Source organism: Anneissia japonica, unplaced genomic scaffold, assembly GCF_011630105.1.
Source record: "Anneissia japonica isolate Jap-2015-1 unplaced genomic scaffold, ASM1163010v1 scaffold288023_len281633_cov177, whole genome shotgun sequence".
Taxonomy (NCBI): Eukaryota; Metazoa; Echinodermata; class Crinoidea; order Comatulida; family Comatulidae; genus Anneissia; species Anneissia japonica.
The window spans coordinates 230,774-257,995 of NW_022714865.1; the positions used below are offsets into that span (position 1 = coordinate 230,774).

The 27,222-nt window shown below is 32.9% G+C and overlaps 3 protein-coding genes across 5 annotated transcripts in view; 2 read left to right on the plus strand and 1 right to left on the minus strand.

The window, feature by feature from the left end:
• The first annotated feature begins 284 nt into the window (after positions 1 to 284).
• LOC117109114 lies at positions 285 to 10,261 on the plus strand. Of its 3 annotated transcripts, none has more exons than XM_033251354.1 (12): positions 285 to 392; positions 955 to 1,071; positions 2,356 to 2,392; positions 3,033 to 3,117; positions 3,346 to 3,471; positions 3,892 to 5,393; positions 5,897 to 5,980; positions 6,414 to 6,561; positions 6,956 to 7,267; positions 7,916 to 8,038; positions 8,619 to 8,781; positions 9,262 to 10,261. In XM_033251354.1, the coding sequence occupies exons 2-12, from the start codon at positions 1,017 to 1,019 to the stop codon at positions 9,561 to 9,563; spliced, it is 2,937 nt and encodes a 978-aa protein (XP_033107245.1). In that variant the 5' UTR covers positions 285 to 392; positions 955 to 1,016; the 3' UTR covers positions 9,564 to 10,261. The 3 variants fall into 3 exon arrangements, with proteins under 3 accessions (XP_033107245.1, XP_033107248.1, XP_033107247.1); XM_033251357.1 differs by having other exon boundaries at positions 9,268 to 10,261; XM_033251356.1 differs by having other exon boundaries at positions 285 to 362.
• LOC117109115 (F-box/LRR-repeat protein 4-like) overlaps positions 10,227 to 27,222 on the minus strand; it is a 21,891-nt gene continuing 4,895 nt past the window's right edge. Inside the window, exons 7-16 of the mRNA XM_033251358.1 lie at positions 26,904 to 27,028; positions 26,211 to 26,351; positions 25,122 to 25,231; positions 23,344 to 23,453; positions 14,360 to 14,489; positions 13,851 to 13,943; positions 13,446 to 13,553; positions 12,632 to 12,706; positions 11,646 to 11,750; positions 10,227 to 11,173 (exon numbers count right to left, since the gene is read on the minus strand). Coding sequence (XP_033107249.1) covers positions 11,032 to 11,173; positions 11,646 to 11,750; positions 12,632 to 12,706; positions 13,446 to 13,553; positions 13,851 to 13,943; positions 14,360 to 14,489; positions 23,344 to 23,453; positions 25,122 to 25,231; positions 26,211 to 26,351; positions 26,904 to 27,028 — 1,139 coding nt within the window. The 3' untranslated portion in view covers positions 10,227 to 11,031. The remainder of the gene's footprint in view (positions 11,174 to 11,645; positions 11,751 to 12,631; positions 12,707 to 13,445; positions 13,554 to 13,850; positions 13,944 to 14,359; positions 14,490 to 23,343; positions 23,454 to 25,121; positions 25,232 to 26,210; positions 26,352 to 26,903; positions 27,029 to 27,222) is intronic.
• LOC117109116 (E3 ubiquitin-protein ligase TRIM71-like) lies at positions 15,212 to 21,116 on the plus strand. Its single transcript, XM_033251359.1, has 2 exons — positions 15,212 to 15,448; positions 18,592 to 21,116. Exon 2 carries the CDS (start codon positions 18,614 to 18,616, stop codon positions 19,478 to 19,480), a length of 867 nt encoding a protein of 288 aa, XP_033107250.1. The 5' UTR covers positions 15,212 to 15,448; positions 18,592 to 18,613; the 3' UTR covers positions 19,481 to 21,116.

The window sequence follows — 27,222 nt, forward strand, 5'->3', positions numbered from 1 at the left end:
TTCTGTATCCACTCGCCCCAACCATGACTACTGGGTTAGTTTACCCAGGGTTGTCCACCACCTACAATAACTTAACCTGACGTTGAAATACTGTAGAGGGCAGCAACCATAAAAGTGGTCGATCATTTTTTTTTGTACAAGGTTTATGTCGAAAGTCAATTTACCTTCGCGAAAATGGTATCGCCCAGGCTATTCTTTTGCATTAACGATTTTGCAATGTCTGGCTGCTTTTGCAAAGCGTGGCTGACCTCGCCTCGCTGTCGGTCTGCAGCAGGATGCAATTGAAGATTTCTAGTATCTTTGCCTAGACTAGATTGTACTCTCTCCACGACGAAAGGGTTCAAGAAGAGAATAAGACAACGGTATTTATTTAATTTTATACCAAAAGAAAAGTAATTAAGTACTAGATTACACCACTCAGACATGACAGTGTCAAAGCTTCTTAATAATTTTTAATAATTGTTTACTACTGTGCTGCTTTCTAGACCCAAGGAAGGGAACCTACTAGTACTAGTACTAGGCCATAGGCCTACAGCAGGCTAGACTAGCTAGGTCTAGGCCTAGCCCAAGGTAGGACTAGCCCCTAAGGCATAGACTAGTGCCGTAACAAGTGCATTTACGTTAGAATTGAGATACTCCATTGACGTGCGGTACCCGGTCCAAGTTAGGCTGCTATACAGTGTCTCAGATTCATTTGATGTTTAGGCGGTTTATAAATTTATTATTATTATTATTATTATTATTATTATTATTATTATTATTATTATTATTATTATTATTATTATTTTATTATTATTGTTGTTGTTGTTGTTGTTGTTGAACAGTTCGATTGCCATACATACAGATTTTTTTTTATCTAATAGCATGAGTAAAATTTTTTTTTTTTAATGGTTTTCCAGATGCGAAACCATAATTTTGTATGTTTCCGTTATTTCTATAAAAACAAAATTCTAGGAAGGAGGATTGGATTCTTCTACTGTACTGAGGCCAGGGGGCCTAGCTGCTTTAATAGTGAAATGCTTCCAGCAGATGGAAAACACCAGCCAGGACTTCAAGTTGCTTCAGTAATTGGTAATAATTATACACAACAACAAATAACAAAATTAATTAAGAACAATATCAAAAAGTGTCTGTTGGGATTCAAACCGGCAATGTTGCATCCTTTGCTGGTTCGAGTGTCATACCATAGGCACAATCTCCATAAATATATACTTTCTTTCATTTCAAATTTTTTACATAGTGGAGCTGTGGTTAAGCTAGAAACTAGCTTGCAGGTAATAATATTCAATATTCAAATTAGCTGTTATTTACATATATTGTAATTATGATGCTACACAACACAGCAAACTTAGTTTTTATATATATATATATATATATACATTTGAAATTGCCTCAGTTGAACTTGCCTAAGTCGAATCCAAAATGCCATTGAAAAATTGTTTGACTTTGATAAAACTTGACTTACAGATTGTTAACACGTTGACTGCCAGACCTTTTTTACGGTTCCTTCCCGTGTGCCAAAATAAGTTTACATGTACAAACATACTTTTTTGAAATTTTATCTAGTCATATATCATCAAAATGATGTGTCTAATAAATTGGCGGGAAAATATTAGGGGGCGAGTATACTCGTTGATGGCACTGTGATAGAACTTTTTGCTGACTATGCCAAGTGCAAGTTATCTCGTCCTCTTTTTGCATGGGTTGGTATAGGTTCAAAGGGCGTCCCCACTTGTACTGCTCGAGTGTACTACCGGCAACATAACACAACAAACATATATGTTATTTGTACGTTATCGTCTAGATGTATCTTCTCCGAACTACCAGCCGTTGAGTCTGTGGTCCTACATTGTATAATAAAGAAGTTATAAACGTTAGATTGTTCCCCCGTTTTTGACGAGTATACTCGTTCCTGGTGCCCTCAGCAAACCCTGTGGGCGAGTATACTCGTCGCTGGCAGTCAACGTGTTAATTAATGGAAAACACAACAATTTGGCATGTAAAATAAGTTTGACTTAGAAATTATTTGTCTTAGAAATTATTTGAGTTAGGCAAAATCAAGTTAGACAAGTTTAACTGTTCACACACACACACATGGGAAATATATAAAGCTGTCTCTTATACACATCTAGATGTGTATAAGAGACAGATCACTAAAGATACAACACAAATGAGGCAAATGTACGATTGATTTCTGGCTGTTACCTTTTCATATTTAATTGTATCTCTACCGAGATCCAGCCATTGTTTCCCACAGCATTGTTGTTTTTCATTAATTTGCCTTTTAATCTCTATATATAACTATTGTTACAAATAACTATTATATAATCTCTCTTTGGTGTTTTTATTTTTTAGGATCTGCCTTCAGAACATTACTTGGTCCAAGTAAAAGGTAGTATTACTGGTCAATCAAAAAGCTTCATTTATCTGTTCTCATTAAAATAATAAAGTGAATATTCAATATAACAATATTAAACTCTGGTGCCAGCGGTGGGCCAGGGTGGGCATTTTTACCCCCTTGTCGGACAGGCCTGGACACACTGTGTGGATCGAAAATTAAAAACAATATAATTAATTTGCCTATCCAAATAATGTTATTTTGATTGAAAATCCCTAATAATGTGGACTAAAATCACATTTTGGACCATACTAAGCGATAAAGCCTCTCCCCATGCACCCTATCAAATGAATTTTTTATTTCAGGCCGTCGACCAAGGCTTCGTAGGCCCTTTGGTTCGGACTCCTCCCTCAGCAATTTCTGGCATCACCACTGCACTGAATAGGCTCATAGCCTAGTTAAATGTAACCCTGATAAAGCAATCTACTGGTATTAATTAAGATAATTAAAGAAAAGAATGTAAATAAGTAAAAGAAGGCATTCACAACAAACACAAATTATGATTGGTTGTTATTGTCCTTAATCTAATTCCTACATACTATAACATCCAATCAGAATTAGGAATTTCTTTTAGACAGGTGTAAAAATAGCCATTGACTTTCATAAGTGTAATTTTCTCCATTTTTTATTGCAGTGTGAAATTTTTTGTTGAACAAGATGAACTTGAAAGTGTTAGCATTACCAGTACAAGGGAACTACTACAGTTACTCGATACCCAGGTTGGTAAACTACCGTGTAATTAGGCAATAAAAAAAAGGTGTTTTCCAATCCCAACTAACCAAGTGTCTGGAAAATGTAGAGTTGGCCTTTTTTGTTTTTTACAAATATAAAATAATCTCATATATCTATAATGATAGTAGAATCAGCCATAAAAACCAAGGTAAAAAAAAAAAAATTCTGACCGATCTAAAAAATTCTATTCATGTAAATTATATTATATATTATAGCACCCTATTGGAGAAATGATAGCCTCGGCAGTCCAGACTCATGATAATGTTTATGGCTGCTATTCTACTACCATGGTTGTCTTGCTTGGGTATTGGTGTCAAGAGTTCAAGAACCTAATGATCAAGGTAATGAAAATAATAATGAAATGCTGGGGTGGATGCAGGCTGAGGTGAGAAAATTTTGAGAATATGGACTTAAGGTGCCCAGAAATTGCACTCTCATACTTACTCATCTTACCAGTAATTCATATCAACAATACAATACAACAATTATTTTTCTAAATACAATTTAAGGGGGTGCGATAGAAATGTTTGCATCCCTCTTGCATCTGCCCCAAAAATGTCGGTCTTATAGCACATCATGTCGAGATCACTATGTGCATGTTTGTATTTATCTATGCTTATTATAAGTTGATCAACATTTTGAAATACAGTATTAGTATGTAATGAAAAGAACAAAGAGCTTGTGGTAAACGTAGATTACTCTCAGAAACTAACATCAGTCAGGAGACCTTAAGTGTGATGATTCTTAATTCTTTTTCACAGGGTTATCCAATAAGTTCAATGCTGGCAGTTGGGGATGAGTTACTGGAATTTTGCATCAACGTTGTACAGAAATCATCAATATCACTGACCCAAATAATGTCACACCAGCTGGAAGGTCGGTCTAATGACTCATACTTATGCCAAGCTCGAGGCATGGCATCATGTTCAAATATAGAAGTAATTGGAAAAGTCTATGATCCTGGTGGAGAAATAAAGAGAAAGGAAACAGGGATGATGACAACATCTGATCCTGATGGAATTACTCAGATAATGAAAGCAAGTAACGGATCAACTGAAAAAACATTAAAGAATTGTGGGAAAGAAATTTACCAGGGATACATGATACCAACGGAAAGAGAGAAAAACAGCTGGTCTACATATCAGGATATCATGGAAGACCAGGATGTTTCATGGTTCTTTACAGATGAAAACAAGGCAGAACAGACAGACTTGCAAATACTACCTGAAGTGAGCTCAACCGATACGCTCAGAATGATACAATGTGAGGATCATCAGGATTTTGTTAATGCAATAGAGGATTATGATGTTTTGGGCTTAGGAACACTATGTGATGAACACCTTAAATTATCTGATGTAGCAACATTATCTGTTACTAGCTCTCAGATTTCTAAAAATTTAACAGAAATGCATTCCCTTAAAACACTTTCTAATGACTTTGTTCACTCAGAACTGCAAAGAAATTCTTCAAATCTACCACATCATGTGGCAAAATTGATTGAAAGGCAGGAATTAGTATGTAAGGATCCTGACAGCGACAATGAATTTGCCGGCTGTTTCGATAACTTACCCAATGTATCTCAAGATGAGATTTTTTCACAGAGAGGAACTAAGTTAGATCAGCCTGTTAGTGGCACTGTTTCCATGGAAGATAATAACTGTCCATCAGTATATTTTCAAGGATATACTAAAAAATTAGAAATTAATGAAATCCTTCCAAAAGCCCAACAGAATTTGACGGTTGATATAGATTCTCTTATTGAAAAAAAGATTAAGGAATCATCTAAGTTCTCATTGCTGAAAGGAATGTCACATAGCAGACATTTTAGAACCATAAAAAACACTGACAATGAAGTTGGTAAGATACAAAACGATGAGTTTATTGCAGAAACACAGCAGAGTGATGATAAGAAATTATCTGAGGTAAATATCAACTCATTCATCAACAGAAAGGTAGAAGAAACCAGAGAGATGAGAACTGACAGAGTTCAAATGCAAAGCCAATATATTGAAATAGAGCAACACCAAGAAATCTCGAAGCCGCCTTCAGATAATGTGCAGTCGGCAGTCGGGAGGACATTCAGATGCATAGATGATAGGATTGCCAACGTTGGAAGTAAAGACAATGAAAGAAACCAGACAGCAGACCACAAAATAAAGTCTGTATCAAAACTTATGATTGTAGATGATGCATCCCAACAAAATGTTGATGACCCATTGGAACAAGATCAAAAGTCATTCGTAGAGTTGGTGGATTTGCTAGGGTAAGTTTTTAGAGAAAGTAACCTGGGAAATATATAAAGTATTAGAAATTTAAAAAATCTATACAAAACATTACCAAATTTAAATAAATGTAACCATTTAAAAAATATGTATTTAAACAATTATATAATGTATTTTATAAAATTATTTTAAAAGATTAACTAAATTTTTTAACAATCTAAAATTTATAAAATTGTAGAAATTAATAAAAATAATATAGATATAATATTCAATAAGTATATCTGACATTCTGTGTTATTTACTTGCTACAAATTCATATTTTAAATTATATATTGACCAGTAACAAACTAAAAATTATAATATTGTAGAAATTAATAAAAATGACATATATATATATATATATATATTATATATATATATCTGTCTCTTATACACATCTAGAGACCAGGGGCGTGACTAGAGATGACATGAGCTAAAGCCCATATCAAGTGTGTTTTAATGAATTATAATCATTAATATCTTGTTATTTTATTTGTTTTTGCAGACCTGCTCTTTCGTATGATTCAGAACAAGCAATGAAAATCGCCATGCAGATGTTTAAAAGTACAACCAGAGAAATTTTGAAAGTGTAAGACCATACCTTCATTTATTATTACATTATAAACATTACAATTGATAGTTCATGACTTTATTTCCATCACAAAATAAATGTAATTTAGTTGGTATCAAAGTTCCCTACAAATTCCAGCCTACCACAGAATAAGAATAACAATTAAAAAAATATACTGGCACTGGCAGGTTAAAAAAAAAATGTAGGCAGGTTTCCATACACTGTACATATTGCACACACAGAAAGCATGCATTATGAATAATCATATAAAAATATGTTGGTACAATTTTTGTGTATACAATATTTTTGAACATAATTATATTACTGTGTACACTGTAAGAGCAATTCATTAAAAAAAATTTTAAATATGCATAATGTTCATTACTACTCTATGATTACAGATTTCAGTACAATGCTATACTGCATTCATTCATTTTATTTTTTGTTTCAGAAATGTTAATACAAAGTGGCTGCATATATGTTCAATGCTAGGTCCTCCATCCTCTGAATCTAGGGTTGAAGCTGGTCTCATATTGCCCACCACAAGCCACCAAGTCCCCTTAGTCACAGTACTCAAACAATCTCAGCCTAAGCTATTGGTAAATATTACATTGTGCTTTACCATGGAGGTCTAATAGTAAACTATAATATTGCCATGGTTTTACTATAAAATTTTTATTTGTAGTTTTTTATTTAAAATTTTACCAGATTTCAAATGGCTCCCACAAACTGAGTGAATGAGCATTTTGTGAATACGGTACTAAACCTGAATGAACCGATATATGCCAGCTTGCTTTTAGGAGCTTACCTCATGGAATCATTTGACCCAGGCATATACTGTATAAATGCAACAGTGTTATGTAACAGGCCTCAATTTGCCTTGAGATCACCATGATCCAGGTGAGGAGGCGGTGCGTGGGCATTCATCCAGTTAAGTATCTCACCCATAGACCAACAACATCACTGTTGATTTATGTGTTTTAATATCAACAGCTTATTTCTGGGGATGTACAACCTAGATATCATCACCTCGGATACAAAGAATCACTGAAACCTGAAGTCATTGTTAAGTCAGCTTCAACTGTACACACTTCACAAAAACACTGGAAACAGAAAGTCCTTGATCTTTTAAAACAACTAAATATCAGTATTTTGGTTACCAAGGGAACGGTGGATAGCAGTCTCTGTGCGGACTGTTTAGCTGAGAATGTTTTGGTTGTACAACAAGTGAAGTATTCCGCATTAAAAAAACTTTCAGGTGGATCAGGCGCCAATATTTTAACATACATTTTGGATGCTGAAGAGGTAATCTATTATTTATCTACTAATTTCTATCTAATGATCTTTATGCTAATAATATTGGTTGTAGAATTTATTATAATAATGTTGTGTTATATATACCCTGAAGATGATATTCATAATTCGCAAAACTTTAGAGTTTTGTCCGTATTTATCTCAAGTAACTTATCTATACATACAGGTATATTTGTATTTCTCAAGTAATGTGAAGTAATTTTAGTGTTTATGGCTTATTTATAATGTCTTTAATTTTGTATATTTTCTACATAAATTTTATTTATTTTTAGAAAACTTAGTAAGTGGCAATATAAAAGTAATGTTAACGTTTATAATATTTTTTTAAAAATTATGTATATAGAATTGCGATATTGTATTTTTGTTGTCATGAGGAGAGCCCCTCGACAGTAGATCTTCTACTTTTGGGCAATCCTGCCACATGGCAACAATTCTATTTTTGAAATTTTATATTTGTATATTTATATATTTATATCTGGCGAAATAAATGAAATGAAAAAAAAAAATGAAATACACATACTGTCGGTCTATAATAAACAAAAAAAAAGTATGCTACATTTTAAAATTGAAGTATTTTTTGTGTAATATTAGATTTGGTTGTTTTATTTTATTTTGATCCTTTCTTTGATTCCTCTTTAGGTTGACGTAGGATCTGTATCATCCTTAAACACATTAGAAGGTGGACAGACTAAAGGTCAAGGTTCAACTAGTCTATGCAATCAGAGCCAGTTTGTCCGCATCGAAACAGAATCAAGTATTCAAGTAAGAATACAAGGAATTAAATAAATGAATAGATGCATGGATAGATGAATAATTGAATGAATTAGTAAATGAGCAATCGAATAAATGAATGAACAAACAAATAAGAGGTCACAGCTGATTATGTAGAAGTGGTTGGTCCTTGGGCAAGGCACTTTATCTACGTTTGTCTCTCTCTACCCAGGAGTATAAATGGGTACCTGGTAGGATGGTGTAGCATTGAATGTTCTAGTTTCATGTGCTGAAGAAGTAGCGAATCACTAGGGATATTCCCCAGGGAGCAGAGAAGGTTCCACTATGTGCTGGTTTGCCATTGTACGTTATCCAGTGACCAGGGGTAATAACGCTCATGCCTTTGATCGTTTAATTCAGAATTGGCACCTTATAAATGTTTGCTGGGTATTATTATTATTATTAATTTTAAAGAAATTTGAAATTTTTGTGGTAAAACTAGGGGAGGGGATGTTCTCATGATCCCCCTCTTAATGGTTTCTAATCTACTTGTACATCTCTTTATTCTAATAATTCTCCCTCTCCATTTTAAATTACAATTCAAATGTTCGTTTCTCATATTTTGTAACAGACTGCTGTTTTGTGTGCCCCAAGCCAGCCTCTACTTGATGGGTTGGAGGAACAATTCATGTCATGTATACATCGACTCACTCAGGCCTTTGTGGATGAAAAAGTTATTCCTGGAGCAGGTTACACAGAAATTGTGGCAATAAACAACCTCAATAACTTGACTGGTAATGCTCCAATTAGCAAAATTATTTTAATGTAAAATGATACTTTACTGTAAAAATTTTTAATTGCACAGACGATACCTCAAATTTGTGTGGAAATTCGCTAGGAAGATATGTGTGCAAATTCGTAATTACTGCATAATACATATAGTTTTATATTAAGATTAGGTCAAAGCGTAATTTTCAGCAAAATCTGCGGAAATCAGCTCTTATTTTTCGGACGGATTTTCTATGCCAAATTTTTTGCACGGAGGATGTATTTTTATGGTATTCCTGTAAAAAAATATATATACCTGTAAACTGTGTGGGTGTGAGTTGAAACACACATGAACATGCAGCGCGGTTTTTACTTTACACCTTTTTAAATTTTTATCCCTCACACCGGCAAAGATCTTTATCTGCACCTGATGATTGTGGGTGGCACCATTTGTACACCATTTTTTTGCAGTATCTTCATATAAAAATGTTTGTTTTTGTTTTCTGTGCTAGAAACAACCGATTTGGTCGACAGGCACGATATAGCAAAAGCTCTCCAATCAGGCTGGGAGTCCTATCTCTTGCAGCTAGTTTACAATTGTAGGGGAATCAATGACTGGTCTCAAGGAATGGATTATGTTGCAAAAGCTGTGCACATGAACACAAGTCCATGCGGATGTGATGTCCACAGGGTTGTTGACTGCGTCACTGCTAAGGTAGCTGCATGGAAAACTGCCTGGAAATTGCTTGGCATCATCCTGCTTACTGACACACACATTTCAACTGGTTTAGATGATAATGTACTTTGATTTATTTTTGTAATAAAACAACAAAATCTGAATCCTCTTGAACTGTGATTATGTTTGAATGTGTCCATTTTTCTACTAAAAAATGTACAGTAGCTTATTCAAAAGTGGGCCCAGCTGGCTTGGGGCCCTCTAAATTTTTCTAGAGTTGCCGTAATCATACATTTTCTTACTTTAGCCCCAGCCATGGTGGGGCTTAGGTGGAATAGACCCTTCATCTGCCATTGATGCACCTATATCATCAGTAATAAAAACTGTCAACTAATACAGTGCCATACGTTATCCTCAGAAGATAGCCAATGGACCAAGATTAGTTTTTTTTTTTTTTTTAACCCAAACAACCACTGGATTTCATTACTACAGTACAGTACTATTTTTATACGTGGAATTGTCTTGTTTTACTAAAAGGATATTTATGTATGTACAATGCTACAAATATTACTAAACACAGATACACAATGGCAGAAGCTATAAAATTTAACCAATAATAGTATATTTTTGCAAATGTTAGTACAGTAAAAAAATATATTTGTACTGTACATTCTATTCCCTACAGCATTTTATATATTCTAATGCAGCTTATAATTTAAAAATCCTGATTTGCCCATAAATTTTATAATGTTATTTTTTGGATGTTATGTTTTACCATCACTTTGCAAACTCAAGATGTTTTTCTTTTGTATTTTATTAAAGATTAATAAAGTTATTTGTGTTTTGTATTCCGTATTATATGACTGACCTTTTCAACGTAATAATACACAAATTCGAATATCTAGTATTCTACACAGCTCGTAGGTCAACTATTGCACAAGCTATCAAATTGAACCATAATGATTATATTTTTGAAAAATTGTTAATTAGTGAAAAATATATTTGTGCTATATTGCATTTCAAATACATTATTATGTACCTGTAGTCTACATACAGTACTGTATACACATACTGTACACACAGGCCAAAAACACACAAACACACATACATACATATGCTCACCCACATGATAACTCTCAGCTTTTCAACCTCCACCAACAAACCACCATCCACCTCCATAACACCAAATCACAGAGATCTCATCTCCAATTCATGACTTCACACCTCTAAACTCAGTTATACGGTTACCTGAACTAAACATAATAATGACAACAATAATAATAGTAAACTCAGTTATACGGTTACCTGAACTAAACATAATAATGACAACAATAATAGAAATACACATACCAAGTGGTGGTGCCAATACTGAGCAGTAGGGGTTTAAGCCTCCCATTGGAAGGCTAAGCCCTCTCATGTGGCAGCCAAGACACTTTTTTCTTAAAATTCCTTTAGCATAATACCTTCTAAAATGTCTCATAACAGCTTAATATGGCTCGAAACTCCATATTTTCTCCAGATGCTTAGCCACATGGAGACCCAGAGCTTCACCCCCTACTCCTGCCGACGCGTATGCCTGTCAGACAAGTTTAATTCGTAATTACTCATCTAAAGTACGACTAAAGCTCTTTTTGAACGTGACTCTTGGATAAAGCACCTTTAGGTTGTTGACCACTGTTGTAGTAATCTGTTCACAAAATGATATATCAACAAAAACCATCTTTTGGCACTTAATCAACACCCTGAAATTGAAAGAAATGGTAGTAAAAGGAAAGCAAGATGGTTAAAAAATAGCAGCATAGCTAGTGATAGTGAAAATTATCTGTAAAGTTTATAATGTAAAACAGTATGTATTAACACAATACAGTATAAATAAGTATAACAGTAGATTTACAGTATAAAATGTATACATTGCATCTGGCAGAAAAGTTGTGACAGTGCTAGGAAAATAAACATCCACAGTGGTTGCATATTTTAAACAAGTAATCAATGATGCCAATGGATTGTGTGTCTATCATGTTGATCCTGTATATATTTGTAGATAAACCGATATACAACAAATAAATTATAGTAACATAGAAAGTATACGACATACAGTATCAAATGGAAAAATGCATGCAGACTCAAAACATTATGATTGGAACACATGGAAATGTCTTATTTTAACCTGCACAATAATGTAACATATTAGGGATGAAAAGGCTGCTGATTTACCTCTCAAGACTTGAAGGACTAATGTACCGCATACCCAGCAGATCCAACTGCTCTAAGTCTGCACAATTCACAGCTATTGCCTCAAGATCGTTATCACCAATGGTTCTGTAAAAGACAATGGAATTCACCAAATAAGATGTCTATGAGCCCAAACACACTTATTATATCAGCCCAAGGCCGCCTTAACTACGGCCAACTCTGTCCGTTTACAGTTAGTATCGGCTCTAGTTTCGCACTGTGAACGTTCACACTTCCTCCTTTGCACCAGGTTTTTACATGAAATGTTATGGTATAAGATGCCAAAATTGACCGCCCTCAAGGCTACCTTGGCGACGCAGGTTCAGTTTGCGTTCATATATGAAGATGAGTCAGCCCTATAAAGTCAGACTAAATTTAGGTCGGCTTAAAATTTATTGATTGTTCACACTTAAAAAAGATAGCCAAGAGCCTATATAACTATTAAATGTGATTGGACTCTATGACCATATTTGAATTTGATTTCCATACAGAGGACTTTGAAGGATCTACTGGACAATTAAATTCATCTTTGATTATACTGTACATGCAATACTAGGGATCATGTGATCAACAGACACTCAAATTAATATGTGCGTTTACACAACAAAGCATACGCTACAATTACCAAGTCAAATTTCATGCAGCTTAATACGTTAGATAATTTAACAGGAGACACTCCAATTACAACTGTACTATCTTCCATCCGATAAAAATTGAAAGCAGATAGTTGTAATGAAGCTACAATTACCTTTGTAGTTTAAATAGAGTCTAGAAAAGATTCAAAATCATTTATTTTGTTTCATTTCCATTCAACAGTAAAAGTTCAATTATTTAGTTTTGATGTTTCTAGACATGATAAAATCTAGTTTTCACAAGATTTGAACCCAGGACACTGGGACTTGAGTGCCAGCATATTAACCATTAAGCTACAGCCTACTCCATGCTCTCCAATCACATAGATACTTTACCTGTTAGAGGTTAAAAACAATTTCTTTAGATTCTTGCATTTTTCCACTAATATATCAATTCCACTAACGTCCAAACTGAAATGAATGAAAAAAATATATATAAATGTGAAAACCTATACTGATACTGTGATACTTGTGTACTAAAGAATAATCATGTAATTAAACAAATCATGTTAATGGTAATGGTAATGGTGGGATATTTGCAGTGAGCCTTCCACAATAAAATTTTCTCAAGGCGCCGAAACATGTTAATGATGAATTAGTAACTTTCTACCCCACTGGTGCAAAAATTATGAAATACTCTTGCCTACACCAATCAGAATACACTTGAAATGGATTGCAAATGGTTACAGAAAATGTATATTATACTAAAATTGTGTGCATTTGTTCTTTTTGTTATGCCACTTTGTAAATAGGTCATGTTGACTTTCCTGAGTTATCAATGTACTTTGCTGAATAAATTTATTCAATTAATCAAAGGATGCACTTAACTTATTATCTCAAAAATTCTTGGCAAACTCAATGATAAGCTACACAGAATGGTTTGCAAATAGGATAAGTATGATCGCCTGATATCATATTTTGTCATGAGTATAGATGGGATTTTAATTGTCTATTAAAAAACATTGTGTTTCATTTCTATTATTCCAATTCTTTTTTTTCCATGAACTTTCACTGACCATTCGAACATCATGGGCAACTTTATTTAGGGTCACGACCTAAGATTTAGCTTGATAACAGCATAATAAGAATCAGACATTACTCTTTAGACTGAGTCTCATCCCTATTACTGGCTAAGATTATTTTGACTTACCACCATCCTATGTCAAGCTCCAGTAATTGGGGGCATCCCTTGGCCAGGGAGCCTAGACCAATTTTCGTCAATGTCTTTGCCCTCCATAGATCTAAACTCTTTAATTTCCTGAGAATATAACAATTATTGATCAATTTTGTATACTTCACAGTCGCAACAATAAACATATAATTAATGTAATTCCAAAGGAAATGACTATTCTGTTTATTATTTAATGATGATCTGATCAAAAAGAAAAATAAATTTATATTTACAGTATGACAGACAGAATAAATTATCTCAGGTAGGCATAATAAACTTTAATCTCTTTTTGAGACTTAGTTGATTGAGAACCTACTGGATCTGTTATTCTGGTAAAATATGAGTATATTAAACAAATATGATTGGTATGTTTTGTATACTTACTTGCAATAATGACCTAATGAGCCCATTACCACATCAAAATGCTGGATACCAGATACTGATCCTAAATTCAGATGTTCCAAGTCAGGGAAATTCCTATTAAAAAACAAATATTTAACAATGATATATTTCAATACATAGCAATGAGATCAGGGTTTCAAACCCCACACTACCCATTTCTCAAGTGAACTTGAACAGGTCACTTAATATCTTTGTATCTAAATTTAAAAGGCCTAGGACATTTGATCCTAATGACACTATATCAATGAGTTTATTTAATAGTGAGGGCTGGCACCAGCGGGTCGGCTGTTGGTAAAATCTATCGGGGAACAATGTGACTCAGGTGGATATGGACTTGAACGATGAACCAACTGTCTGGAAAAGGTGGCACCACCCTTATAAAGAGTATTATTCTTAATTTTCATCAATTATTATCACCAGTATTTATCATTACCTTTTCCGCTAATGATTATATTTATAATTATATAAAAACTAAAACGAATGTGACTTACTTGAATAAGAAACACGCTTGATTATCAGTCAGACTTGTGCGGTATAGATTCAACCGTTGTAGAGAATGTAGTGAAGATAAACAACCAAAGCTCCGACCATTAAGTTGGGTGCATGATTGGAAATTCAATTCTAAAAAAAAAAATTTAAAAAGGCTCAGCTTACTAGAGTTTTTTAGTGGGTGAAATTGAGATGATATAATATGTTTGGTATAGTATTTATAAAATAAAGTAAGTTTTTGAGACAAAATGGCATGCAAAGAAACTTTTCCTTCATACAAAACATTAATAACATGCTGCTTCTGATCCCAAAAAACAATAAAATAACATGAAACAGGATGAAGAATAATACAGATAAACCCATGAAGCCTCCCGAACCTTTGCTACATTGGGGAGACAATTAAACCTTATAATTTAACTAAACTTCAATATTTTGCTGTTTTGTATAAAAGTCGGTTTAACTAGTAGCCACTAAATGTGTCAAAAGTTTTGTTTTATTTAATCTAATACCCCTAATCTGTTTGCTTAACATTCATCTGTATTTCTGGGTCTTCCTACTTGAACTTTACACAATCAAGTACCTCTATACATATACTCACTGTGTTGATACAAAATAATTATAATAAATTCAATAGCTTTCATTGATAAACAAATTATACTGCATAAAATGAATATGAATGCTACTACTGTGGACTGTACCATTCCCATCCTAGGTGCAACAAATAAATACTGTAAATTTATGCATCTGCAAAAAAGCTGACTGAAACTGAACAATATTTTTTTAAATTGGTAAATAGATTAACAATAGTATATAGTTCAAGGTTTAAGGCTCAACCTTCCTTGAAAAAATGCTGAATAAATTAAGAAAAGTACACAAATAATCTGGTATTGTGTAAAATGTTGATGATGAAACGTACCTATCTATAAACTTTAACGAACTGATGTGGCATGATGCCAATGTGGATATAGAACACTGCCCTGGGCAGGTTTTGTAAACACAGAAATGTAAAAACCAAGCCATTGGTACAATATAGTATTACAAACTATACAGGGTAAACAGCAACAACAACACAAGCAAGGAACTGCTAAGAGGTGAGTATAAATGTCTATGTTAATTGGCTTACTGTAGGCACACTGACAATTAATGCTTTCTGGGATGGTATAACTTCATATAAGTGGACTTGATATTAATAATATCAATAATAATTATAAGGGATCTAAACTTATCCATGCCCTCATTACATCTAGGCTGGATATTGCAATGGTGTCTCTTATGCTGCTCATCTCATTACACAAGCACCTCGCCGACAAGATAACACTCCTGTTCTTCTTTCTCTACACTGGCTTTCAGTCACCAAACAAATTTCCTACAAAATATTACTTCTCATTTATAAAGCTCTCCATTGTCAGGCCCCTTCCTATATTTCCGAACTTATTCAGTTAAACTCCAAAACCTGCCGTCGTTCACTTCAATCCACCTCTAGCTCTCCTACGCTTTCTACTCATATTCGCAAGCTGAAGTTGTACGGTGAGTATTCGTTTAAGGTCGCGGCACCTAGACTCTGGAACTCTTTTCCCATAATACACAAGGAATCGTCATCCATTTTCCTATTTAAGGCCAGACTCAAAACTTAACCTTTCTCATCTATCTAATGCTTTCAATTTTGTTGATGGTTTTTGTTGTTCCTTTTCCTTTTTCTCTTCCTCATCTTATTTATTTTTTTCAACTTCTTTTGAACATTTTGTTGAAAGCGCATAGAGACCTAGTATTATGCGCATTTAAATTCTACATCAATTACCATTTACCATCACCCTAAGTGCATTCTACATTTAGTACATGTTATTTTGCATGATCAGAAGCAAATTATTGCATGGTAAGGCATATCATTATTACTTGATTTTGGTAATTACATACTAATCACCAATTATTGTACATGGTGGAGTGCCTATTTTGGATCCTCTAAGCATTTTACTACTTCCTGTGTCAGGATCTTTGAAGAAACAGGTTGGCGAATGTGACAATTTCAGTTACATATATAAATATTTCTTCCCATTTACACTGTTACCAACCATCTCGCATCGTGCGGGACAGTCCCGCATTTCAAAGTGATTTTGGTTGAAACACGCATTTGCACAGGTCTATGCGTGATAACGAATTATCACGAATTTAGGGGAAAATATATTTAAAATTAAAAGAAACTGGTTTTATTAAACTCATAAAAACGGTCATGAAGTAACTTAAATCATTAGACAGTATTTACATGAATACTTATTTTACTGACGCATTATTAAAAATTGATCAGTGTGCCTACTGAGTAATAAAATGTTTGTGTACATAGTTTGGGTGCTCAAATTAAACAAGATGTACATTGAAACTCAAATTGTACGTGGCTTCATTAAAAATATTTTTGTTTATTTACCGTACCTGCTATTGTCAATAAACACTCCCTGAAATCCATTTAAAACAGCTTAAAAATGCTCAGATCATCGGAGCGCCAGGGGCCCTCGTCTGGACCCCACCGGGGCGGCACCTCTGGACCCCCGGATGGGGACCCGGCGGCTCCTGCCCCTCCCTCCCACCAACTGGTGTAGTCATGCATTTAAAATCTCTCAGGTTGGTAACTATGCATTCATATTCAATTTTCCCATAAATAGAGTAGGAGAAAATAATGGTAATTAAAAGTATTGTGCATTTTAACATGTCCATTTTGTAGATGTTATATTCCTGTATAGCTTCTATTTTTCTTGATTGAATACACTGAAGTTTTTATAATAACTTGGTATGTTGACGCCATGTTTAACCAATACAATGTAAACTAAAACACTGATAGATCCATTCCAAATTCTTGAGCGAATTTTTTCTAAAATAGATTTTGTTATAATGGAATGATAAGAATAGAAAATGTAAGCCATAACATAGTAAGTAATTTATGAAGAATTTTGCTTCTAATAATAAGTTTCTTGAAAAAGGGAATGATTCCCACTATGGTGAGCGCATTCAATCATTAATACAAGGCACTGGTGCATATAACTTGCTGAACTTTATTCAAAACTGATCATGCAGAAATCTTCTCATAATATTACTTGTCCCAAAATATTCTTGACACACATGAAGAAACAGGAGCCTAATTTTGTAGTGCTTATTCTCATCTAATGTAAAATATAGTACATATACAATGAAATGCAGAATATAGGATCTTGCTTATATTTATGGGTACAATTTATGTGTTAACAGTGTAATAAGCTTTGTCTACACTCAAATTTTTGTGACAAATAACTATATTGTGCCAATATTTGAACGTAATATGACATCATCATGATCATAAGGACACATTACACAAATTTGTCGCATAAGATAGTGTGAACAGGACTTTAAAAATCCTGTTTCTGATTGTTTCCCTTATACAGTACTCTAAGGCCAAGTAAATAAGAAAAAAAGTAGTTTCTCGTCCTGATATTTTGAACAAAGAGAATGAGGGCACTTTTTTTTTTTTTACTGCAAAATGGCTAATTCAAGATGGTCAGTGGGAAACAGTACTACTCCCTCACTTTTACCAAGTAGACACATTGAAAGCAAATAAAAGAAGCACTAGACACGATTCATACCATGTATCCCCAAACAACGATCTAGAGAGGAATTTTACTGATGCGAGCTAGCCAGATTTTCATACATTTCGTAAAATAAAGAATTAAAAAATTTTAAAAAATTGGTTAGGCAGAGAAAATGGATGCGCGAGGGGACAAGAAACTAGTAATTTTTTATATTTGGCCTAATATTAACTTTTCATTATTCTTTGGCCCTTGAAGAAGCAGCGCTATAGTTTCCAAAGACCTGTCCAGACTATCAAATTTTATTTGAAAAAAAAACATGTGACATGCCTAAATATGGTCATGAAGACATCATATCATGACTATATATGGGCATACAGCAGTGTTTTGTCAAAGAAAATTTCATAGTCTGGACAGAGCTTTAGGTGATTGGCTTTTATTGAAACAGTACAAAATATATCCTTGTATGTATTTCAATTATAAATAAATAGATTTTCATTTTTTTTTAAATAAATATGAAAAAAAAACATCATTTATTATATTTTTTTCAAGTCAAAAAAACAAAAGATAAAAAGGAAAACTAGCATTAACATTTATTAAAAAATATCTTGTATATCAAATTAGTTATATAAATAATTAAACACATTTTAATGCATAAAGTAAGTATATTTTCATCTTTTCTATAGAATCAAAAATTATCTTGAAGTCATGGCTAAATCACCAATCACAGACTACAGCAAGAAAGGGAAGCCAACGCTTGTCTTTGGACGGAGAGGATTTTCAGAAGACTCACTTCACCATCCTTTGGGACTAACAATCACTAAGGACAAAAACATTGCCATAGCAAACAGTAAAACAAATGAAATCAAAGTGTTTTCTCTGACCGGTAAATTTGCCTCATCATTTAAACTTCATAGCGTTAACCTAATGGTTGATGTTGGCGTCTCTGCCGTGACTACCAACCAACATGGTAACTTGGTCGCTAGTTACACAGACAACCACGAGGTCCAGATGTTGATGGCTGGTTCTGGTAAACTGAAGCAAACGATGAAGATGGACATGCAGAACAATTTCAAGCCTTGGGGTGTGGCATGTGATGATAAAAACATATACGTTTGCGACCGCCAGAATTCTTGCCTTCGTGTATTCACTGTGGATGGCAAATATCAGAGAGATATTGGCAGGAAAGGAACCGGTGATGGAGAATTCATGGAACCTGTTGGTATCGCGATAATGCCGAATGGAAAACTGGCAGTGACCGACTTTGAAAACCACAACATACAAATATTCAGTGATCAGGGAGTGTTTTGCTGTACATATGGTACCGAAGGAGATGGACCTGGTCAATTTAACCAGCCGATGGGAATAGCAGTAGATCGTACAGGCTTCATAGCCGTAACTGAGTGGAAGAACAATCGTGTCCAGGTTCTTGATGCTATGGGAAATTCAGTGACCACCTTTGGACAACAGGGATCTGCAGAAGGGGACTTCTTCTCACCGAGTGGTATTGCTATCACACCAAATGGCCAAATTGTTGTAGCAGATTTCAACAACAACCGAATTCAAGTCTTTTGAATTCAGATTCTCTGTTACTGCACTATAAACCAAACACTCCTTTTACAAACTTTCAGAAAACAAGACCTCAATTAATTGGTTATTAATTGTGATTTTTCAAATAGAACTTCATTGCCACTGGTTATAAGTACACAAGCAACGAAGCAGTAAAATTATAGAAGTAAAACTATGCATTTAGAGAGAAATAACATAGAATCATCAAAATATTTTGGTCATCTCTATGTTATACTCTAATGTACTATTAATATAACAATTTCAACACCGGTAATTTTCAAGCAGATTCTAATCCAGCTTCAGTGTTATTCAAATAGAAAATAATTGTTTACTTTAATATTGATTATTCAGCAAAAGTGATCACATACTCGGTAATATGGTATAATGTACAATAATAGTACTAAGCTATGTAATCAAATTGTAATAAATATTCACAAAAAATCTCCAGGTACCAAACATTATTATGCAGCCTTTATAAGGGTAACAGATTTTGCTAGATTTCTGAAATTTTTACAACCATGTATATTAATGCTGAACAAGCAATATAACCTTAATTATCAATATTAAATGCAGGCACTGTTTACTATCAAAAATAAATGAATTTTCTAATCTGTAAACAACTTAGCATTTATAAGGGTAACCGTATACAACCATTACACAATAACAGATTGAAAAATAGTGTTATTTACACCAAATTTATTAAAAATATAATTTCCTACCAATTTTATGACATTTTTTTGTCATATCTATATCACATTGAATATGATTATTGTCCTTACATAATATTTACTGTATATTATTATTTCATATCAATCACATTTTAGAATAGAAAACAAAATATGCATATTATTATTATTATTAAAGGAAAGATACATGCTTATCTTCAGGGAATGCTCTAAAATGGCCATATAATATGTTAGTCGCATACAATTTATCTAGTAGAGAATTTTTAAGCATGTTACAACGAAACTAAAGTATTCTTGTTAAGTTGTGACAGACAAATATATTATTAATTAACTTACTGATGATTATGATTATAATTTTGTATTATTTCAGCAAATTTTTATTATTAATCATTAGTATTTCTTGTACCATGCGATACTGTACCTTTTTAAATTGTAATATTTGCTGCCATATCTTGGGGTGTTAACATGAGGACTTATGGGTAAAAGGGAGATAGTGAAGTGAAGGGTGCTATATTGGGGTCAAGTGCTCATATTCACCCTTTGACTCCGTATTATACTACTGTGCTGTAGTTTTTGACTGAGTGCAACCTACCACTATGTAAAAACCACTATTTATTACCATCATGGTCACTATTATTTGGTATTATTGTAAATATTATTATATTATCATCAATACAATATTAATAATACTGTACATTATTGTGTATTTAATTAGACATTTAGCAACCATAGATTAAATAAAAATAATAAATTCTACAACCAATAAAAAAATTATGTTGATCATTCAATTACATAAGCATTTGCAACATAGAGAAAACAATAATTTACAGCTAAGACTAGGCTTTGACACATATCACCACAGCAAGAAATTTGCGATGATGATATATTTCAAAGGCACAGAAGAATAAATGTAAGCTCATAATCCTTTATAAATAAACATATTATTATTATCAATGTGTTCAGTATCAAAATCATTTGTCCTTATTGATTACTGAGTGAATCTGAAGCAGGCACAATGGAACATCAAACCTGTTGTCTTGTTCTTCTTCTTTCCCAGCTGCCGCCACCGTCATCATATTGACGATTTTACAACTATAACGGTCTACCATGCAAGACAGACTCGCTTAAACTTTAGTTTCCATGAAAATGGTTATCGTTATTATTATTATTTTTAATTTTTTTTTTTTTTTTTGTGAATTACTGTATGCAGTACACTAGATGAAAATCACCTGTTATATTTTAAAAATGTGTATTATGATATCATGTCCATATATGGGTAGGACATAATATCTTAATTCGAATATATGGGAAAGTCATACACAATTTTTTTTTTTCACGTTACAATCACCTGCTAATGTAATATGACATCAACATGCCCATATGGTCAAAATCACACACACTTTTTCACATATAACGTGATAGTATGAACAGAGCTTTGCAGGACCAAATGCCTCTAAAGCCCTGTCCACACTATCAAATTTTATTTGAAAAACACTTGTGACATGCCTAAGTATGGTAATGATGACATCACATCATTACCATGAGGGGGCACTAGCTTGCAGGACAATTGTCAAAAACAGGCATTAACTTCTGCCTGAAAATGTATCCTGGGTAAAGGTGTTTAGAATTTAAAAAAACAAAATAAAATATATAGGCCCATCATGACTATATATGGGTCCATCATAACTATATATGGGCCCATCATGACTATATATGGGACCATCATGACTATATATGGGCCCATCATGACTATATATGGGCATACAACAGTTGTCTGTCAAAAAAAATCTTATAGTCTGGACAGAGAGCTTTATGAAAGATGGACTACAATTTGTGATTTATTCAGATTGGCAGAATTCATTTATTCAATACTCGATGAGATTGTATAACTATAATTGACGTTTTTTAATGTTGTTATGTATAATACAGTATTTTAAAAAGGCCTAATCGATCTGAAATTAGTAATTTTCAAATTTTAACTGGAATTCTTATTCAGCATTTTAATATTTTGTTATTGTGTGTTTAGAATTGTAGCGCTTTAAGTATTTTACTAGCCATTATAATGTATATTTTATCTATATATAACTAATGATATAACTAATGTTTTTTTTTATAAATTTTAATGACTTGAAAATGTAGTCACTGCTATTTTTATATAGGACGAAAAAATTGAATATGAAGCTGACAACCATAACACAAATACCACACCATTGTTTAGCGCAAACAACGTATTCAAGTAAATCAAATAAGTAACACTGTAACAAGTTATGCATTAAAATTTGATTAATTAAGCATGGTGATTTTATATTATTTAATCTTTGCGGGACCAAATGCCTCTAAAGCCCTGTCCACACTATCAAATTTTATTTGAAAAACACTTGCCTAAGTATGGTAATGATGACATCACATCATTACCATATGAGGGGGCACTAGCTTGCAGGACAATTGTCAAAAACAGGCATTAACTTCTGCCTGAAAATGTATCCTAGGTAAAGGTGTTTAGAATTAAAAAAAAATAAAATAAAATATATAGGCCCATCATGACTATATATGGGTCCATCATGACTATATATGGGCCCATCATGACTATATATGGGCCTATCATGACTATATATGGGCATACAACAGTTGTCTGTCAAAAAAAATCTTATAGTCTGGACAGAGAGCTTTATGAAAGATGGTAAACTACAATTTGTGATTCATTCAGATTTATTTATTCAATACTCGATCAGATTGTATAACTATAATTGACGTTTTTTAATGTTGTTATGTATAATACAGTATTTTAAAAAGGCCTAATCGATCTGAAATTAGTAATTTTCAAATTTTAACTGGAATTCTTATTCAGCATTTTAATATTTTGTTATTGTGTGTTTAGAATTGTAGCGCTTTAAGTATTTTACTAGCCATTATAATGTATATTTTATCTATATATAACTAATGTTTTTTTTTTATAAATTTTAATGACTTGAAAATGTAGTCACTGCTATTTTTATATAGGACAAAAAAATTGAATCTGAAGCTGACAACCATAACACAAATACCACACCATTGTTTAGCGCAAACAACGTATTCAAGTAAATCAAATAAGTAACACTGTAACAAGTTATGCATTAAAATTTGATTAATTAAGCATGGTGATTTTATATTATTTAATATTAATAAGAGAATATTTTGCAGTACCTTTTAATTGTGTACATGTTTCTGCGATGGTTTGCACATTGTCATCATTGAGGAAAGAGCAGCAGCTTAACTGTAGACATTCCATATTCCTTCCACACCTTTCTATAAATCTGTAAATGATAGAGACAAAACTTTGCAATTATTATGCAATTTTACCAGAAATAAATGAAAGTCAAACAATTATTAATACAATGAAGGATAAAAAAAATTGATAAAAAATAATAATTCTGATATGGATACAGAGATGTTTAAATGTAAAAAATATGCAATATTAAAGAATACAAATATTATAACAACATTTTGGTCAGTTGTATTGTTTATCTGTTTACCGTAAAAACATCATCTGGAAATACATGATGCCAAATATGTAAGATTCTGTTATTTTTAATGAACAATAAAGGCTATCTTGAATTTTGAAACTTGAATCTTGGGATAGGCTGTCTGTCCAGACAACCATATTTTATTTGACAAACATCTGTGATTTGCCCATATATAGGCATGATGATTGCAATATCTGTATAGCGCCCTCTGATGGACATAGTTCAACATGCTGATTATCTATGACCAGCTTTACGTCTGGAGGTCAATAAAAAGATGGCATTTCATGTGTGATACCATTTTATGTCTTGTTCGAACAGTCTTAATGTTTCTTCTTGTTCAGCCTGAATATTATATTATATAATATATGGATGTTATATAATATTATATTATATAACATCCATATATGGGCATAATACCATATAACACCCATATATGGATATGACAATATCTTATAACACCCATATATGGGCATGTTGGTGTCATTATAACACCCATATATGGACATAATGTCATATGAAACCCATATATGGACATGATGATGTCATATAAAACCCATATAGGGACATGACGATATCATATCACACCCATATATATAAAAATTGACAGTGTATACAGAGTTATAGATTCCACCAGTTGCCAAATCAAGCTACACTGTCAGTTTTCAAACAAACATCTGTGATTTGCCCATATTTTTTATTTATTTTATTTATTTATTCTTTATACTGGGTTACCTCTTCAGTAAGAAGTTACTGTTCTCCCAGAGGGCCCAGTACACATAAAACATTAAAATCTCAAGGCATGATGATTGCAATATCTGTAGAGCGCCCTCTGATGGACATAGTTCAACATGCTGATTATCTATGACCAGCTTTACGTCTGGAGGTCAATAAAAAGATGGCATTTCATGTGTGATACCATTTTATATCTTGTTCGAACAGTCTTATTGTTTTCTTCTTGTTCAGCCTGAATATTATACACATCCATATATGGGCATAATACCATATAACACCCATATATGGATATGACAATATCTTATAACACCCATATATGGGCATGTTGGTGTCATTATAACACCAATATATGGACATAATGTCATATGAAACCCATATAATAATGGACATGATGATGTCATATAAAACCCATATAGGGACATGACGATATCATATCACACCCATATATATAAAAATTGACAGTGTATACAGAGTTATAGATTCCACCAGTTGCCAAATCAAGCTACACTGTCAGTTTTCTATAACTTTCAAATGTGTTAGAAGTAAGCTTTCCCCAGCACACAGACACACCAAGTTAGACTCACTTTTTTACTGTTAAATGTGTCAGGGGTTAGCATGCACCACATAGCTGCCAAAACAAGGTACACTCAGTCCTTTACCTGTCAAATGTTTCAGGAGTAAGCTTTATCTAGCAGCTGCTACAGAAAGCTAGACTCAGTTTCTTACCTGTCAAATGTTTCAGGGGTAAGCATCCCGTAGCTGCCACACCAAGCTAGACTCAGTTTCTTGAGTTGTCTACAGCGTGATGAGAATCTTTCCAAGTCAGAATCATTGAACTAGGAAGAAAACATTTTAAATCATGTTTATTAGGGTACATAAACAGATAGAGAAGATACTGTACATGTTCAAAGTAAACTACAACTATACGTGACTGGCTCTGGCAAAACCAGCCGTTTGTAGGAAAAATACAGTTTTTGGTATTTTTAGATTCTGCATGAATTCTTCTTTTAAAATAGTGTTTATTTGATGGAAATTGGTTGAGTATTAGTGAAGTTATGAATATTTAATTCACTGGATATTAGCCATGTAGGTTTTGAGAAAAAAGCTTCCAAAAATTCCAAAATCAATAGTTTATTATTAAGATTGTATTTTAAAAATAATTTTAATATACTTTTCAGTTAGATTTAATGATTGATATTTTGCAGACATTTTCTTCAATATATCTTCTTTTATAAAATGCAAAAACATGAAAAATTCTGATTCTCAAACGTTTTGGGTGGTTATTAGAAGGTATCTGTAAATCATAGAAACATTTATCTATCACTTTTTAAAAGTTTGTTGAAACTTATGTGGAATTTCTTTTAAATGAACAATTTAAATTTAATTTTGGAGGTTTTTCTTGAATCTTCAAGTGGCATTATTTTTTCATTTTTATTCATTTCTTGTTTAACCTGGGTTAACGACTCAGTTATAACCAACTGTTATCCTTATGTGCCCAGGATACGATACACAAAACATATAATCCTTAACTACTTACTTTAATAAAATTAATAATTCATAAGAACGACATTAGGCATAATAATAATAATAATAATAATAATAATAATAATAATTAAAATAGTATAATATAACAATTATATAGAATTAAATAAGCCAATAATTAAGATATTAAATACAATTTTTTAATTGTCATCTCAAATTTAACTTTACAAACCCTTTTAATTTTTTGTAAAATTATTATTTACTTGAAAAAAAGGAACAGATAAAAAAAAAGCAAGATATATCAGTATATCCTGAAATCTAAAAAAAACTCACTTTAAACCAGTATGGTTGTATATTTAGTTGACAGTAAAGTATGGAATCATAGCAGTGCTTCTTAAATAGATGACAGACAGGTGCCACTCGGCAAAGATCAGGGATAGTCAGATGTTGGAATATAAACTGGATAACCTCTGCCTGTGGAAACAAATGAATGTTGACTTGTTCAACAAGCATAGCAAGGAAATGGTGGCTCACTATTATAAAGTAGTTTTTGTCACACTTCAAATTGTGCTTACCAACCATTTCATATTAAGCATCCCCTCGGAACCATAGGGGATAGAAGGCCTGTAACCAGGTTCATGTGAAGGGGGTTTCCAATAGGCCAAGTTTAACTCAGAAGTGTTTCTTTAATGGAAAAAGCTTATGATGAAATACCACTACAGTCGTAAACTGTTCAAAAAGGGGGATTTGGCCAAACCCCAAAATTCCCCTGGTTACGGGCCTGGATAGGCTATATTATTTAAACTTGATGTGTGTGCCACGTAGTCATGTAGTCTTAATTGGCCAGACTTATTATCAAGAGTTATTTAGCCTTGTTCAATCAGATTTACCAAGTAAGAATTATTTAATCACATTTGAGCAAGAGCTACTAAGACATATTTTGCTTAACTTGACCAGACAGTTATTTAGCCTCAATTGGCCAGAAATACTAGAAAGATTTATTTAGCCTGACTTGGCGGCACTTACTGGTAGGATATCAAAGCCTCCATTAGCTCCAGCTCCTGGTATACTAGTCGAGGTTTCATCACAGTTCTCCTTAGCAGTTTTAGAAATGTCTAAGTGTTGTATTTCTTTGTACAGCTTATCCAGATCTACAAAAATATTTTATAAGCATATAATATGTAAACTAGAAATTGCAAATTGTGCGAAGTACAACTGCATATAAATGTTCTTCGAACAAAATTATTTATGCGAGTAAAGTGAAAATAATGAATAATAAAACGATAACAAATAATATGAGACACGACCCATTGTCTATATTAGAACACTTCTCATTGAGTAACAA